This window comes from Aptenodytes patagonicus, unplaced genomic scaffold (assembly GCF_965638725.1).
Source record: "Aptenodytes patagonicus unplaced genomic scaffold, bAptPat1.pri.cur scaffold_312, whole genome shotgun sequence".
In the NCBI taxonomy this organism is placed as follows: Eukaryota; Metazoa; Chordata; class Aves; order Sphenisciformes; family Spheniscidae; genus Aptenodytes; species Aptenodytes patagonicus.
Window position 1 is genome coordinate 13,028 of NW_027472231.1, and position 17,973 is coordinate 31,000.

Below are 17,973 nucleotides of genomic sequence, written 5' to 3' on the forward strand. Positions count from 1 at the left end.
GTCCCTCCCCAGACTCCTGGGTCCTCCCGACCCCCTGAGTCCCCCAGACCACCTGGGTGTCCCCAACACCTCGGTCCCCCTGACCACCTGGGTCCCCTCCGGAAACCTGGGTGCCCCCAGACGCCTGCGTCTCCCCCACCCCCGCACGCCTGGGGTCCCCCCGCCAAATGCCTGGGTCCCCCCTGACCGCCTGGGTGCCCCCGGACACCGGGGTCCTACCGTTGAAGCGGTCGATGGCCTCCTGGCGCAGGGCCCCCGTGATGCCCCCGTCGATGCGCTCGTACTTGTAGCCCTCGTAGTCCAGGAAATCCTCCAGCAGGTCCAGCATCTTCGTCATCTGCGGGCACTGGTTAGACTGGGAGCACCCAGGGGTGCTGGGGGTACCCGGTGCCCGTCAGACTGGGAGCACCCAGGGGTGCTGGGATGGGCACTGGTTAGACTGGGAGCACCCAGGGGTGCTGGGGGTACCCGGTACTGGTCAGACTGATAGCACCCAGGGGTGCTGGGATGGGCACTGGTTAGACTGGGAGCTCCCAGGGGTGCTGGGATGGGCACTGGTCAGACTGGGAGCACCCAGGGGTGCTGGGGGCACCCGGTACCGATCAGACTGGGAGCAGTCAGGGGTGCTGGGATGGGCACTGGTCAGACTGGGAGCACCCAGGGGTGCTGGGGGCACCCGGTAACGGTCAGACTGGGAGCTCCCAGGGGTGCTGGGGGTACCCGGTACCGGTCAGACTGGGAGCTCCCAGGGGTGCTGGGATGGGCACTGGTCAGACTGGGAGCACCCAGGGGTGCTGGGGGCACCCGGTACCGGTCAGACTGGGAGCACCCAGGGGTGCTGGGATGGGCACTGGTCAGACTGGGAGCACCCAGGGGTGCTGGGGGCACCCGGTACCGGCCAGACTGGGAGCAGTCAGGGGTGCTCGGATGGGCACTGGTTAGACTGGGAGCTCCCAGGGGTGCTGGGATGGGCACTGGTCAGACTGGGAGCACCCAGGGGTGCTGGGGGCACCCGGTACGGTCAGACTGGGAGCAGTCAGGGGTGCTGGGATGGGCACTGGTTAGACTGGGAGCACCCAGGGGTGCTGGGGGTACCCGGTACTGGTCAGACTGGGAGCACCCAGGGGTGCTGGGGGCACCCGGTAACGGTCAGACTGGGAGCTCCCAGGGGTGCTGGGGGTACCCGGTACCGGTCAGACTGGGAGCTCCCAGGGGTGCTGGGATGGGCACTGGTCAGACTGGGAGCACCCAGGGGTGCTGGGGGCACCCGGTACCGGTCAGACTGGGAGCACCCAGGGGTGCTGGGATGGGCACTGGTCAGACTGGGAGCACCCAGGGGTGCTGGGGGCACCCGGTACCGGCCAGACTGGGAGCAGTCAGGGGTGCTCGGATGGGCACTGGTTAGACTGGGAGCTCCCAGGGGTGCTGGGATGGGCACTGGTCAGACTGGGAGCACCCAGGGGTGCTGGGGGCACCCGGTACGGTCAGACTGGGAGCAGTCAGGGGTGCTGGGATGGGCACTGGTTAGACTGGGAGCACCCAGGGGTGCTGGGGGCACCCAGTACCGGCCAGACTGGGAGCAGTCAGGGGTGCTGGGATGGGCACTGGCCAGACTGGGAGCACCCAGGGGTGCTGGGATGGGCACTGGTCAGACTGGGAGCTCCCAGGGGTGCTGGGGGTACCCGGTACCCGTCAGACTGGGAGCACCCAGGGGTGCTGGCATGGGCACTGGGACTGGGAGCACCCAGGGGTGCTGGGGGTACCCGGTACTGGTCAGACTGGGAGCACCCAGGGGTGCTGGCATGGGCACTGGGACTGGGAGCACCCAGGGGTGCTGGGGGTACCCGGTGCCCGTCAGACTGGGAGCACCCAGGGGTGCTGGCATGGGCACTGGTTAGACTGGGAGCACCCAGGGGTGCTGGGGGTACCCGGTACTGGTCAGACTGGGAGCACCCAGGGGTGCTGGGATGGGCACTGGTTAGACTGGGAGCACCCAGGGGTGCTGGGGGTACCAGGTACTGGTCAGACTGGGAGCACCCAGGGGTGCTGGGATGGGCACTGGTTAGACTGGGAGCACCCAGGGGTGCTGGGGGCACCCGGTAACGGTCAGACTGGGAGCTCCCAGGGGTGCTGGGGGTACCCGGTACCGGTCAGACTGGGAGCACCCAGGGGTGCTGGGGGCACCCGGTACCGGTCAGACTGGGAGCACCCAGGGGTGCTGGGGGTACCCGGTACTGGTCAGACTGGGAGCAGTCAGGGGTGCTGGGATGGGCACTGGTTAGACTGGGAGCACCCAGGGGTGCTGGGGGCACCCGGTACCGGTCAGACTGGGAGCAGTCAGGGGTGCTGGGATGGGCACTGGTTAGACTGGGAGCACCCAGGGGTGCTGGGGGCACCCGGTACCGGTCAGACTGGGAGCACCCAGGGGTGCTGGGATGGGCACTGGTCAGACTGGGAGCTCCCAGGGGTGCTGGGGGTAGCCGGTACCCGTCAGACTGGGAGCACCCAGGGGTGCTGGCATGGGCACTGGGACTGGGAGCACCCAGGGGTGCTGGGGGTACCCGGTACCCGTCAGACTGGGAGCACCCAGGGGTGCTGGCATGGGCACTGGGACTGGGAGCACCCAGGGGTGCTGGGGGTACCCGGTACTGGTCAGACTGGGAGCACCCAGGGGTGCTGGGATGGGCACTGGGACTGGGAGCACCCAGGGGTGCTGGGGGTACCCAGTACCAGTCAGACTGGGAGCACCCAGGGGTGCTGGGATGGGCACTGGGACTGGGAGCACCCAGGGGTGCTGGGGGTACCCGGTACCGGTCAGACTGGGAGCACCCAGGGGTGCTGGGATGGGCACTGGTCAGACTGGGAGCACTCAGGGGTGCTGGGGGTACCCGGTACCGGTCAGACTGGGAGCACCCAGGGGTGCTGGGATGGGCACTGGTTAGACTGGGAGCACCCAGGGGTGCTGGGATGGGCACTGGTTAGACTGGGAGCTCCCAGGGGTGCTGGGATGGGCACTGGTCAGACTGGGAGCACCCAGGGGTGCTGGGGGCACCCAGTACCGGTCAGACTGGGAGCACCCAGGGGTGCTGGGATGGGCACTGGTTAGACTGGGAGCACCCAGGGGTGCTGGGGGCACCCGGTACCGGCCAGACTGGGAGCAGTCAGGGGTGCTCGGATGGGCACTGGTTAGACTGGGAGCACCCAGGGGTGCTGGGATGGGCACTGGTCAGACTGGGAGCACCCAGGGGTGCTGGGGGTACCCGGTACCGGTCAGACTGGGAGTACCCAGGGGTGCTGGGGTTGGGGGCTGGGTGTCTCTGGGGGGTCCGGGGTGGGTCCTGGTCCCCTCCACCTGGGAGAAGATGAGCACCCGGTGGCTCTGGGGAGGGTGAGGGTGCTGGGAGGGGGTGGACTGTGGGTGCTGTGGGGGTCCCAGGGGTGACCCTGGGGGGGTCCCTGGGGGTCCCGTCCACTCCACCTGGGAGATGATGAGCACCCGGTAGCTCTGGGGGGCTGTAGGTGCCCTGGGGGGGGGCTGGGGGTGCTGTGGGGGTCCCGGGAGGGTCCCTGGGGGTCCCGGCCGCCCCACCTGGGAGAAGATGAGCACCCGGTGGTTTTGCTCCTTCAGCTTCCGCAGCATCTTCTGCAGCAGCAGCAGCTTCCCCGAGGCCTTGATCAGGGCCCCCCCCTCGTAGGCGCCGCTCGGCAGCTTCGGGGACTCCTGGGGACGGGGACGTCACCTCGTTGGGCCCCGGCGTCCCCTAATGTCCCCCAGCCTCCATCCCGCGTCCCCTCTGTGCCCCCCAGCCCACCTCCCTCTGTCTCCTCTGCGTCCCCTCCATGTGCCTCCAGTCCGGGTCCCCGCTGTGTCCCGTGTCCCTCTGTCCCCATGTGCCTCTGTCCCCACCGCGTCCCTCCGCCTTGTGTCCCCGTGTCACTCCACCCCACATCCCTCTGTCCCCTCCGCATCCCTCCGCCCCATGCCCCTGTCCCGTGTCCCTCATATCCCTCCACGTCCCCATGTCCCACCACGTCCCCCCACGTCCCTCCAACCCACGTCCCTCTATCCCCTCCACGTCCCCATGTCCCCCCATGTCCCTCTATCCCCTCCATGTCCTTCCAACCGCTCCATGTCCCCGTGTCCCACAATGTCCCTCCACCCCACATCCCTCTATCCCCTCCATGTCTCTCCAACTGCTCAATGTCCCCACCACGTCCTCCTGTCTCCTCCACGTTCCTCCACCCTATGTCCCTTTGTCCCACATCCCTCATATCCCTCCACGTCCCCATGTCCCACCACGTCCCCCCACGTCCCTCCAACCCACGTCCCTCTATCCCCTCCACGTCCCCATGTCCCACCACGTCCCCCCATGTCCCTCCAACCCACGTCCCTCTATCCCCTCCACATCCCCATGTCCCACCACGTCCCCCCATGTCCCTCCAACCCACGTCCCTCTATCCCCTCCACGTCCCCATGTCCCCCCACATCCCTCTATCCCCTCCATGTCTCTCCAACCGCTCAATGTCCCCACCACGTCCTCCTGTCTCCTCCACGTTCCTCCACCCTATGTCCCTTTGTCCCACGTCCCTCATATCCCTCCACGTCCCCACGTCCCACCACGTCCCCCACGTCCCTCTATCCCCTCCACATCCCTACAACCCCTCCGTGTCCCCATGTCCCTCCACCCCACGTCCCTCTATCCCCCGCTCCAACCCCACCATGTCCCCATGTCCCCTCCGCGTCCCTCCACCCCACGACCCTCTATCCCCTCCACATCCCTACAACCCCTCCGTGTCCCCATGTCCTACCATGTCCCCGCCACGTCCCACCATGCTTCCATGTTCTTCCACCCCCACATCCCTCTGCCCCACGTCCCTCCAACCCCTCCACGTCCCCATGTCCCTCCACCCCACGACCCTCCATCCCCTCCACATTCCTCCAACCCCTCCATGCCCACATGTCCCACCGCGGCCCCATGTCCCACCGCGTCCCCATGTCCCACCGTGTCCCCACATACCACGTCCCTCCACCCCACGTCCCTCTATCCTCGCTACATCCCTCCAACCCCTCCACGTCCCCATGTCCCCCCACGCGTCCCTCCGCCCCCCCGGTGTCCCCGCGGCCCCCACCATGGCGGCGACGGGGAAGAGGTAGGGGTGGTTGCAGCACTTCTTCAGGTCCATCATGATGTTGAGCAGCGACACCTGGTTCCCTCCGCCCCGCGAGTTCAACGCCTCGAAGTTGCGCGTCAGGATGTACTTGTAGTACTTCCTACGGGGAGGTCGGTGGGACCCAGGCGGCCGGGCGCCTCCCCTCCCCGCCCGTCCCGGGGAACCCAGGCGTCCCGGGGGACCCGAGCACCCAAGGGACCCCGGCGTACGTCCGCACGGGGCTGAGCTCCATGCAACAACGAGCTCCACGCCAACGCCGACTCCCACGGACCCCGGGTGCACCCTTCTCCCACGGACCCAGGCGGCGGGGCGCCTCCCCTCCCCTCCTCCCCGGGGGGCCCGGCGTACTTCTGCATGGGGCTGAGCTCCACGCGGACGATGAGCTCGGTCTTGGCCGGCATGTTCTTGAAGACGTCGGCCTTGAGGCGCCGCAGCATGTGGGGACCCAGCAGGTCGTGGAGCTTCTTGATCTGGTCCTCCTTGGAGATGTCGGCAAACTCCTCCAGGAAGCCCTCCAGGTTGCTGGAGGTGGGGGGGGACGGGACACGGGACAGCGTGACATGAGGGGGGCGCAGGGACACGGGGACGGGGGACGTAGGTGGCCGTGACATGAGGAGATGCGGGGACAGCCATGACATGGCAGGGGTATGGGGAGATGGAGATGGCCATGACACGGGGGGACGTGGGGACAGCCGTGACGTGGTGGGGCGCAGGGGCATGGGGGCATGGGCGTGGTTGTGACATGGGGGGACGCAGGGATGGCCGTGAGATGGGGGATGTGGGGACGGTTGTGACATGGGGGGACACGGGGACGTGGGGACAGCCGTGACGTGGGGGGGGGTGGGGACACAGGGATGCAGGGAGAGCTGTGACATGGGGAGACATGGGGACGCAGAGGTGGCCATGACACAGGGGGACATGGGGACAGCCATGACATGGTGGGGTGAAGGGGCACGGGGAGATGGGGACAGCCAGGATATGAGGGAATGCGGGGACGGTTGTGACATGGAGGGACACAGTGATGGCCGTGGGATGGGGGACGTGGGGACAGTCGTGACATGGAGGGACACGGAGACGTGGGTACAACGATGACATGTGGGGGGACAGGGATGTGGGGACAGCCATGACATGGGGAGACATGGGGACAGGGGGACGCAAGGATGGCCATGACATGGAAGGACACGGGGACAGCCATGACGTGGCGGATGCGGGGACGGTTGTGACACGGAGAGACACGGGGATGGCCATGGGATGGGGGATGTGGGGACAGCTGTGATGTGGGGAGACGCGGGGACAGCTGTCACATGGGGGGATATGGGGACAGTCGTGACATGGAGGGACACAGGGACGTGGGGATGGCTGTGACGTGGGGGGGTGCAGGGACACGGGGACAGCCATGACATGGTGGGGTGAAGGGGCACGGGGACATGGGGACAGCCACGACATGAGGGGATGCGGGGACGGTTGTGACATGGAGGGACTCAGGAACGGCCGTGGGATGGGGGACATGGGGACAGTCGTGACGTGGGGGGACACAGAGACGCAGGGACAGCAGTGACACGTGGGGGTGTGGGGACGGTTGTGACATGGGGGGGGACGGGGATGTGGGGACAGGTGTGACATGGGGGGCCACAGGGATGTGGGGACGGGTGTGACATGGGGGGACACGGGGACAGCCATGACGTCGTGGGGCGCAGGGGCGTGGGGACATGGGAATGGATGGGGGGGACCGTGGGGGAGGGGACACCAGGGGACACGAGGGGACACAGGGAGGGGGGGGTGCAGGAGCAGCAGGGACACACCGGTGACGGAGGGGTGCAGGCGGGTGCAGGGGGACACTGGGGGACTGGAGGGGACAGGGGGGATGGGAGGGGATGGAGGGGACCTTGGAGGAGGGGAGGGGACACCAGGGGACACTGGGGGACATGGGGGGGACAGGAAGCGGGGACGCAGGAGTAGCAGGGACACACCAGTGACGGAGGGATGCAGGGGGGGACAGAGGGACCCTGGGGGAGGGGAGGCGGCAGGAGGGGACACCAGGGGACACGAGGGGACATCGGGGGACGTACTTGAAGCGCTCGGGGGTGAGGAAGTTGAGGAGGTGGAAGAGCTCCTCCAGGTTGTTCTGCAGCGGGGTCCCCGTCAGCAGCAGCTTGTGCTCGATCTTGTACCCGTTCAGCACCCGAAAAAACTGGGGGGGCGTCACCCGCGGACCCCGGCGTCCCGCAGTGACCCCCCTGATCCCACCCATGGCACCCGTGGACCCCGGCATCCGGGAACGACCCCCCAGCCCCCTCCCCAGGGCACCCATGGACCCCGGTGTCCAGAAACGACCCCCCACCCCCCCTCCCCAGGGCACCCACGGACCCCGGCATCCAGAAACGACCCCCCCCACACCCCCTCCCCAGGGCACCCGTGGACCCCGGTGTCCGGGAGCGACCCCCCCTGATCCTACCCATGGCACCCACGGACCCCGGTGTCTGGCAGTGACCCCCCACACCCCCTCCCCAGGGCACCCATGAACCCCAGCATCCAGGAGCAACCCCTCACACCCCCTCCCCAGGGCACCCACGGACCCCGGTGTCTGGCAGCGACCCCCCCTGATCCTACCCATGGCACCCACGGACCCCGGCGTCCGGGAGCAACCCCCCGATCACACCCACGGCACCCACAGACCCCGGTGTCCGAGAGCGACCCCCCCCCCCACCTCCAGGACTCCAGGATCCGGTAGCAACCCCACCCTCCCAGGGCACCCACGGACTCCTACGTCTGGGGAACGCCCCCTCCCCGAAGCACCCAGGGGACCCGGGCATCCAGGCACCCCCTCCCCAGGGGACCCAGGCATCTGGGTGCCGCCCCCCACCCCCCACCCCGGGGACCCCGACGTCCGGGCACCTTGGACTGGTTGTTCTTGAGGCGGTGGGCCTCGTCCACCACCAGGCAGGCCCAGCGGATGGAGCCCAGCGCCGCCTGGTCGATGGTGATCAGCTCGTAGGAGGTCAGCAGCACGTGGAACTTCACCTGCGCCTCCCGCTGCCGCGGCCGTCAGCGCCCCTGGATCCCCTCGGGGACCCCGACGGCCACGGCACCCCGAACCCCTGCGTGTCCCGTCCCGTCCCGTCCCCCCCCCCCCCCCGGTCCCCTGCCACCCCAGTCCTCCCCGGGAATCGGGAGGCCAGGGCACCTTGACCCCCCTCCCCTGCCCCCACTCCCCGCCACCCCGATCCCACCTGGGATCCCAGCGGCTGGGGCACCCCAAATCTCCGCACCCCCACCCCTGTGCACCCTGATACCCCCCCCCCCGAGACCCAGGCATCTCGAAACCCCGGCACCCTGACCCCCTGGCACGCCAATCCCCACCCCCCCCCACCCCCCCCACCCCCAGGACACTGGTGTCTGGGGCACCCTGACCCCCCCACCACCCCAACGCCTCCGGGGACCCCAGCTTGCGGGCACCCCTATACAACCCAACCCCAGGGACCCCAATGTCTGGGGTACCCCAACCCCCCGGCACCCTGACCCCCCAGGACTCCCATGTCAGGCCCCCTACAGCACCCCAACCCCCCCCCCCCCCCCCCCAAGCTTCCAGTATCCAGGTCACCCCCAGCACCCCAACCCCCTGGGGACCCAGGTGTCCGGGTGCTGCACCCCAGCCCCCCAAAAGGACTCAGGCATCCGGGTGCAGCACCCACACCCCCAAAGGGACCCAGGCATCCGGCACAGCCCCCCCCCCCAAAAAAAAAGGGACCCAGGCATCTGGGTGCGCACCCCAGCCCCCCAAAAGGACTCAGGCATCCGGGTGCAGCACCCACACCCCCAAAGGGACCCAGGCATCCGGCACAGCCCCCCCACCCCAAAAAAAAGGGACCCAGGCGTCTGGGTGCAGCACCCCAGCCCCCCAAAAGGACCCAGGCATCCGGGTGCAGCACCCACATCCCCAAAGGGACCCAGGCATCCGGCACAGCCCCCCCCACCCCCCCCAAAAAAGGGACCCAGGCGTCCGGGTGCAGCACCCACACCCCCAAAGGGACCCAGGCATCCGGCACAGCCCCCCCCCCCCCCAAAAAGGGACCCAGGCATCCGGGTGCGCACCCCAGCCCCCCAAAAGGACTCAGGCATCTGGGTGCAGCACCCACATCCCCAAAGGGACCCAGGCATCTGGCACAGCCCCCCCCCCCCCCCCCACCCTAAAAGGGACCCAGGCATCCGGGTGGGCATCCCAGCCCCCCAAAAGGACCCAGGTGTCCGGGTGCAGCCCCCCGCCCCGCCCCCGAGGGGACCCCCGGGGTCCCGGCTCACCTTCATCTTGAAGGCCTTCTTGCCCCCCTTCATGGCGTTGTCATCGAAGGAGAACTCGTTCTCGCGGATGATGGCCCGGCTGTCCTTGTCCCCGGTGTAGGTGACGACGTAGAAGGCGGGGGCCCACATCTGGAACTCCCGCTCCCAGTTGATGATGGTGGAGAGCGGGGCGCTGACGAGGAACGGGCCCTTGGTGTGGCCCTGGGGGACAGCGCGTCACACGGGGACACGGGGACGGGGCCCTTGGGGGACGTGGGGACAGTGTGACACAGGGGGATGGGGGGGGCGGCATGGGAGAGGGTCCTTGGGGGACATGGGGACAGCGTGGCACATGGGGACGGTGCGGGACGGGGTCTTGGGGACAGCGTGACATGTGGGGACAGTGTCAGACAGGGTCCTTGGGGGACATGGGGACAGCGTGACACGTGGGGACAGTGTCAGACGGGGTCCTTGGGGGACACGGGGACAGCGTGGCACATAGGGACAGTGTGGGACGCGGCCTTGGGGGACATAGGGACAGGGTGGCACATGGGGACAGTGTGGGATGGGGTCCTTGGGGGACATGGGGACAGTGTGGCACATAGGGACAGCGTTGGCCAGGTGAGTGACACCAGGGACCAGGCGGGTGACACCAGGGGCCAGGCAGGTGACACCAGGACCAAGTGGGAGATACCAGGACCAGGCAGGTAACACCAGGGGCCAGGCGGGTGACACCAGGATCAGGAAGGTGACACCAGGGGCCAGGCGGGTGACACCAGGGGCCAAGGGGGAGACCAGGGCCAGGCAGGTGACACCAGGGGCCAGGCGGGTGACACCATGAAACAGGTAGGTGACACCAGGGGCCAGGCTGGTGACACTGGGGGCCAAGTGGGTGACACCGGGGGGCCCAGCAAGTGACACGGGGGCCAAGAGGGAGACACCAGGGGCCAAGCAGGAAGCACCAGGGCTGGGTGGGTGACACCAGGGCCAGGCGGGTGACACCAGGGGCCAGGCAGGTGACACCAGGATCAAGAAGGTGACACCAGGGGCCAAGGGGGAGACCGGGGCCAGGCAGGTGACACCAGGGGCCAGGCTGGTGACACCGGGGGCCAAGGGGGTGACACCGGGGGGCCCGGCAAGTGACATGGGGGCCAAGAGGGAGACACCAGGGGCCAAGCAGGAAACACCAGGGCTGGGTGGGTGACACCAGGGCCAGGCAGGTGACACCAGGATCAAGAAGGTGACACCAGGGGCCAGGCGGGTGACACCGGGGGCCAAGGGGGAGACCGGGGCCAGGCAGGTGACACCAGGGGCCAGGCTGGTGACACCGGGGGCCAAGTGGGTGACACCGGGGGGCCAAGAGGGAGACACCAGGGCCAAGCAGGAAACACCAGGGCTGGGTGGGTGACACCAGGGACCAGGCGGGTGACACCAGGGGCCAGGCAGGTGACACCAGGGGCCAGGCTGGTGACACCGGGGGCCAAGTGGGTGACACCGGGGGGCCCGGCAAGTGACACGGGGGCCAAGGGGGAGACACCAGGGGCCAAGCAGGAAACACCAGGGCTGGGTGGGTGACACCAGGGCCAGGCGGGTGACACCAGGGGCCAGGCAGGTGACACCAGGATCAAGAAGGTGACACCAGGGGCCAGGCAGGTGACACCAGGGGCCAAGGGGGAGACCGGGGCCAGGCAGGTGACACCAGGGGCCAGGCTGGTGACACCGGGGGGCCCGGCAAGTGACATGGGGGCCAAGAGGGAGACACCAGGGGCCAAGCAGGAAACACCAGGGCTGGGTGGGTGACACCAGGGCCAGGCAGGTGACACCAGGATCAAGAAGGTGACACCAGGGGCCAGGCGGGTGACACCGGGGGCCAAGGGGGAGACCGGGGCCAGGCAGGTGACACCAGGGGCCAGGCTGGTGACACCGGGGGCCAAGTGGGTGACACCGGGGGGCCAAGAGGGAGACACCAGGGCCAAGCAGGAAACACCAGGGCCGGGTGGGTGACACCAGGGACCAGGCGGGTGACACCAGGGGCCAGGCTGGTGACACCGGGGGCCAAGTGGGTAACACCGGGGGCCAAGTGGGTGACACCGGGGGGCCCGGCAAGTGACACGGGGGCCAAGGGGGAGACACCAGGGGCCAAGCAGGAAACACCAGGGCTGGGTGGGTGACACCAGGGCCAGGCGGGTGACACCAGGGGCCAGGCAGGTGACACCAGGATCAAGAAGGTGACACCAGGGGCCAGGCAGGTGACACCGGGGACCAAGGGGGAGACCGGGGCCAGGCAGGTGACACCAGGGGCCAGGTGGGTGACACCATGAAACAGGTAGGTGACACCGGGGGCCAAGTGGGTGACACCGAGGGGCCAAGAGGGAGACACCAGGGCCAAGCAGGAAACACCAGGGCCGGGTGGGTGACACCAGGGACCAGGCGGGTGACACCAGGGCCAGGCAGGTGACACCAGGGGCCAGGCTGGTGACACCGGGGGCCAAGTGGGTGACACTGGGGGGCCAAGAGGGAGACACCAGGGCCAAGCAGGAAACACCAGGGCCGGGTGGGTGACACCAGGGCCGGGTGGGTGACACCAGGGACCGGGCGGGTGACCCCAAGGGCCAGGCGAGAGCGACCTCACCTCCTTGTAGAGGGAGTAGAGGAAGACGATGGTCTGGATGGTCTTGCCCAGCCCCATCTCGTCGGCCAGGATGGTGTCGGTGCTCTGGGCCCAGGAGAAGCGCAGCCAGTTCAGCCCCTCCAGCTGGTAGAGGTGCAGGGTGCCGCCCGTCGCCGTGATGAACCGCGGCTGCGTCTCGTACTTCACCGTCGGCTGCCGGGGAGGAGACGAGGGGAGGGCGTCAGTGGGGGGGGTGGGGGGCGCCGATGGACACCCTGGCATCCGGGTGGCCAACCCCCCCCCCCCTCCCCCCCCCTTCCCCCAACCTCCAGGTGCCCCAGGGGGTCACCGATGTCACGGAGGTCCCGGGGGACCCAGGCGTCCGGGCGGCTGGACGCCCCCCACGCACCCCAGGGGGGTCACCGATGCCATGGAGGTGCCGGGGGACCCAGGCTTCTGGGGGGACCCAGGCATTTGGGGGGGGACCCGGGCATCCTTGGGGGGGACCATGGAGGGCACCCAGGCATCCTGGGGGGGGGACCCAAGGGACCATGGAGGGGACCCAGGCATCCAGGAGACCCAAGGGTCCATGGGGGGGACCCGGGCATCCTCGGGGGGACCCAGGGGACCATGGAGGGCACCCAGGCATCCGGGGGGGGACCCAAGGGTCCACGGGGGGTACCCAGACATCCGGGGAGGGACCCAAGGGACCATGGAGGGGACCAAGGCATCCAGGGAGGAACACCCAGGCATCCGGGGGACCCACAGGTCCATGGGGGGGACCCAGGCATCTGGGGAGGGGACCCAGGCGTCTGGAGGACTCAAGGGTCCAATGGGGGGGACCCAGGCTTCGGGGGGGACCCAGGCATCCTGGGGGGGGACCCAGGTTACCATGGAGGGGACCCAAGCACCCCGGGGGGGACACCAGGCATCCAGGGGACCCAAGGGTCCATGGGGGGGACCCGGGAATCCTCAGGGGGACCCAAAGAACCATGGAGGGCACCCAGGCCTCCAGGGGGGGACCCAAGGGTCCATGGGGGGGGACCCAGGCGTCTGGGGAGGGGACCCAAGGGTGCAAGAACTCACATCATTGGTGGGGGAGTCGGGGGGTCCCTCCCCCGGCGTCTCCTTCTTCTTCTTCTTGTAGCGCCGGGGCTGGGCCGGGTCCTCCCCCATGAACACCTCCCTGGGGGACAGGGACACCGGGGGACACGGGGGAGGGGACAGGGAGACGGGGGGGACACAAGGACATGGAGGGACATGGGAACATGGGGATACCGGGGGGGACAGGACAGGAGGGGGACACAGGGATATGCGGGGACATGGGGACAGAGTGGGAGACAGGGGGTACAGGGACACCGGGGGGGGGACGATGGGGATGGGGACAACACAGGACAGGAGGGGGACACAGGGATATGGAGGGACACGAGGACATAGGGGGACACAGACACCAGGAGGGATGGGGACATGGCAGGGGACAAAAGGACACCGGGGGGGGGGGGGCGGGGACAGGGACACAGGGGGAACACAGGGACATGGAGGGACAGGGGACACATTCAGACATGAAGACACAGGGACAACACAGGGACACATGGCAGCATGAGGACATTGGGGGACTCATGGGGACACGGCGGCACGTGGCCAGTAGGCATGTCCTCACGTCCTCTCTGCGTCCCTGTGTCCCCATGACCCCGCACAGTCCCCCACGTCCCCCCCATGTCCCTCACCGGTGCTTCCAGTAGGCACGGCCCCACGGCCCCCCCCGTGTCCCCGTGTCCCTCACCAGTGCTTCCAGTAGGCATGTCCCCCCCGTGTCCCCGTGTCCCTCACCGGTGCTTCCAGTAGGCATGTCCCCCCCGTGTCCCTCACCGGTGTTTCCAGTAGGCATGTCCCCCCCGTGTCCCCGTGTCCCTCACCGGTGCTTCCAGTAGGCATGTCCCCCCCGTGTCCCCGGGTCCCTCACCGGTGCTTCCAGTAGGCATGTCCCCCCCGTGTCCCCGTGTCCCTCACCGGTGCTTCCAGTAGGCATGTCCCCCCCGTGTCCCCGTGTCCCTCACCGGTGCTTCCAGTAGGCCAGCTTGTGGAGGTCGTAGTCGGGGATGGGCATCTCGTCCTCCTCCCAGGTGGCCTGGTCGTAGGGCAGGTCCCGCCACTTCACCAGGTAGTGGTACTGTCCCTTCCGGTCCACACTGCAGGGCACGCCGTCACACCCCGCACCAGGCACCCCAGGGGACACCGGGCACCGGGGGGGGGGGGGCAACGGGCACCCGGGGGGCAATGGGCATCGTAGGGGCAACGGGCATCATGGGGGCAATGGGCACCATGGGGCCAATGGGCACTGCGGGGACAATGGGCATCGCGGGGACAATGGGCACCGTGGGGACAACGGGCATCACGGGGACAATGGGCACCATGGGGACAACGGGCATCGTGGGGGCAATGGGCACTGTGGGGACAATGGGCATCACAGGGGCAATGGGCACCATGGGGCCAATGGGCATCACGGAGACACCGGGCACCGTGGGGACAACAGGCATCATGGGGGCAATGGGCACCACGGGGCCAATGGGCACTGTGGGGACAACGGGCACCGTTGGGGGACAACGGGCATCACGGGGACAACGGGCATCATGGGGGCAATGGGCACTGTGGGGACAACGGGCATCATGGGGGCAATGGGCACTGTGGGGACAATGGGTATCACGGAGACACCGGGCACCGTGGGGACAACAGGCATCATGGGGGCAATGGGCACCATGGGGCCAATGGGCACTGCGGGGACAATGGGCATCACAGGGACAACGGGCATCATGGGGACAATGGGCACTGCAGGGACAATGGGCACCGTGGGGACAACAGGCATCATGGGCACAATGGACACTGTGGGGACACAGGGCATCACGGGGACACTGGGCACCGTGGGGAAAACGGGCATCACGGGGACAATGGGCACCGTGGGGACAACGGGCATCATGGGGACAATGGGCACTGCGGGGACAATGGGCACCGTGGGGACAATGGGCACCATGGGGACAACGGGCACCGTTGGGGGACAACGGGCATCCAGGGGCGACGGGCACCCAGGGGACAATGGGCACCTGGGGACAACAGGGACCACAGGGACAATGGGAACAGCGGGGACACTGGGCATCCAGGGGGACACCAGGCACCCAGGAGGACAGCGGCACCCGGGGACAGCAGCAACAGGGGACACCAGGCACCCAGGGACACGGGTCACCACGGGTGACAGCAGGCACCCATGGGGACACCCCGGGGACACAGAGCCCCCTGGGTGACAGCAGGAACCTACAGGGACACCAGGCACCCACGGGTGACAGCAGGCACCCCCGGAGACACCAGGCACCCCCGGGGACACAGAGCCCCCTGGGTGACAGCAGGCACCCATGGGGACACCGGGCACCCCGAGGGACATGGGGACAGCAAGGAGCAATGCAGGGCCAGGCGGGGGTTGCCACGTGCCACCAGGGCGTGGGTGACAGCAGGACACGTGGAAGGCACCCGGGTGCCACCAGGGGTCACCCGCCGTCACCGGCATCACTGGCTGCCATCAGGGAGACACTGGGGACACCCCAGCACAGGGGTCACCTGGGGACATGGGGTCACACGGGGACAGGGACACATGGACAGGACACGGGGTCACCTGGGGACACAGGGTCACCTGGGGACAGGGACACGAGAGGGATATGGGGTCACTTGGGGAGAGGGACACACGGAGGGGACATGGAGCATCTGGGGACAGGGACACATGGAGGGGACACGGGGTCACCTGGGGACAGGGACACATAGACAGGACGTGGGGTCGCTCGGGGACAGGACATGGGGTCACCTGGGGACAGGGACACATGGAGGGGACATGGGGTCACTCGGGGACAGGGACAAACAGGAGAGGGGTCACTTGGGGACAGGGACACACGGAGGGGACATGGGGTCACTCGGGGACAGGGACAAACAGGAGAGGGGTCACTTGGGGACAGGGACACACGGAGGGGACATGGGGTCACTTGAGGACAGGGACACACGGGCAGGACAGGGGGTCACCTGGGGACAGGGACACACGGACAGGAACCGGGGTCGCTGGGGCACAAGGGACACCCTGAAGGGACATGGGGTCACCTGGGGACAGTGCCCGACTGCTCCCGACGGGGGAGGGGGGCACCCATGGGTGCTGGGGGTGTCCTTAGAGGACCCGAGGGTGCCCAGAGTGTCCCCGCGGGTGCCAGCAGCGTCCCCAAACCCCACCCAGGCGCTCCCCCACCCATACGCCGGTGGCACCCAGGCTCTCCCCATTTAGGGGAGGCTGCAGGGGTCCCCCCTGCTGCTGGGGGGCACCCACGGGTGCTGGGGGTGTCCTTAGAGGACCCGAGGGTGCCCAGAGTGTCCCCGCAGGTGACAGCGGCGTCCCCAAACCCCACCCAGGCGCTCCCCCACCCATACGCCGGTGGCACCCAGGCTCTCTCCTTTCGGGGGAGGCTGCGGGGGTCCCCCCTGCTGCTGGGGGGCACCCATGGGTGCTGGGGGTGTCCTTAGAGGACCTGAGGGTGCCCAGAGTGTCCCCGCGGGTGCCAGCGGCGTCCCCAAACCCCACCCAGGCGCTCCCCCACCCATACGCCGGTGGCACCCAGGCTCTCTCCTTTCGGGGGAGGCTGCGGGGGTCCCCCCTGCTGCTGGGGGACACCCACGGGTGCTGGGGGTGTCCTTAGAGGACCCGAGGGTGCCCAGAGTGTCCCCGCAGGTGCCAGCGGCGTCCCCAAACCCCACCCAGGCGCTCCCCCACCCATACGCCGGTGGCACCCAGGCTCTCTCCTTTCGGGGGAGGCTGCGGGGGTCCCCCCTGCTGCTGGGGGACACCCACGGGTGCTGGGGGTGTCCTTAGAGGACCCGAGGGTGCCCAGAGTGTCCCCGCGGGTGCCAGCAGCGTCCCCAAACCCCACCCAGGCGCTCCCCCACCCATACGCCGGTGGCACCCAGGCTCTCTCCTTTCGGGGGAGGCTGCGGGGGTCCCTCCTGCTGCTGGGGGACACCCATGGGTGCTGGGGGTGTCCTCAGAGGACCCGAGGGTGCCCAGAGTGTCCCCGCGGGTGCCAGCAGCGTCCCCAAACCCCACCCAGGTGCTCCCCCACCCATACGCCCGTGGCACCCAGGCTCTCTCCTTTTGGGGGAGGCTGCGGGGGTCCCCCCTGCTGCTGGGGGACACCCATGGGTGCTGGGGGTGTCCTTAGAGGACCCGAGGGTGCCCAGAGTGTCCCCGCAGGTGACAGCGGCGTCCCCAAACCCCACCCAGGCGCTCCCCCACCCATACGCCGGTGGCACCCAGGCTCTCTCCTTTCGGGGGAGGCTGCGGGGGTCCCCCCTGCTGCTGGGGGACACCCACGGGTGCTGGGGGTGTCCTTAGAGGACCCGAGGGTGCCCAGAGTGTCCCCGCAGGTGCCAGCGGCGTCCCCAAACCCCACCCAGGCGCTCCCCCACCCATACGCCGGTGGCACCCAGGCTCTCTCCTTTCGGGGGAGGCTGCGGGGGTCCCCCCTGCTGCTGGGGGACACCCACGGGTGCTGGGGGTGTCCTTAGAGGACCCGAGGGTGCCCAGAGTGTCCCCGCGGGTGACAGCGGCGTCCCCAAACCCCACCCAGGCGCTCCCCCACCCATACGCCGGTGGCACCCAGGCTCTCTCCTTTCGGGGGAGGCTGCGGGGGTCCCCCCTGCTGCTGGGGGGCACCCACGGGTGCTGGGGGTGTCCTTAGAGGACCCGAGGGTGCCCAGAGTGTCCCCGCGGGTGCCAGCGGCGTCCCCAAACCCCACCCAGGCGCTCCCCCTGCCCCTGTGCTGATGCCACCCGTCACCTCCCGATTTGGGGGGGGGGTGGTGTAGTGGTGGTGTGGTGTGCGGGGGTGCCA

The 17,973-nt window shown here is 68.8% G+C and overlaps 1 protein-coding gene across 1 annotated transcript in view; it reads right to left on the reverse strand.

Annotated features, from left to right (window-relative positions):
• LOC143173810 (chromodomain-helicase-DNA-binding protein 3-like) overlaps positions 1-17,973 on the reverse strand; it is a gene marked incomplete at its 3' end in the record, with an annotated part of 54,542 nt that overhangs the window by 12,653 nt on the left and 23,916 nt on the right. Inside the window, 10 exon segments of the mRNA XM_076363956.1 lie at positions 220-337; positions 3,590-3,721; positions 5,131-5,272; positions 5,521-5,694; positions 7,242-7,363; positions 8,068-8,205; positions 9,472-9,672; positions 12,083-12,274; positions 13,148-13,247; positions 14,119-14,250. Of these exon segments, the coding sequence (XP_076220071.1) occupies positions 220-337; positions 3,590-3,721; positions 5,131-5,272; positions 5,521-5,694; positions 7,242-7,363; positions 8,068-8,205; positions 9,472-9,672; positions 12,083-12,274; positions 13,148-13,247; positions 14,119-14,250 (1,451 nt within the window).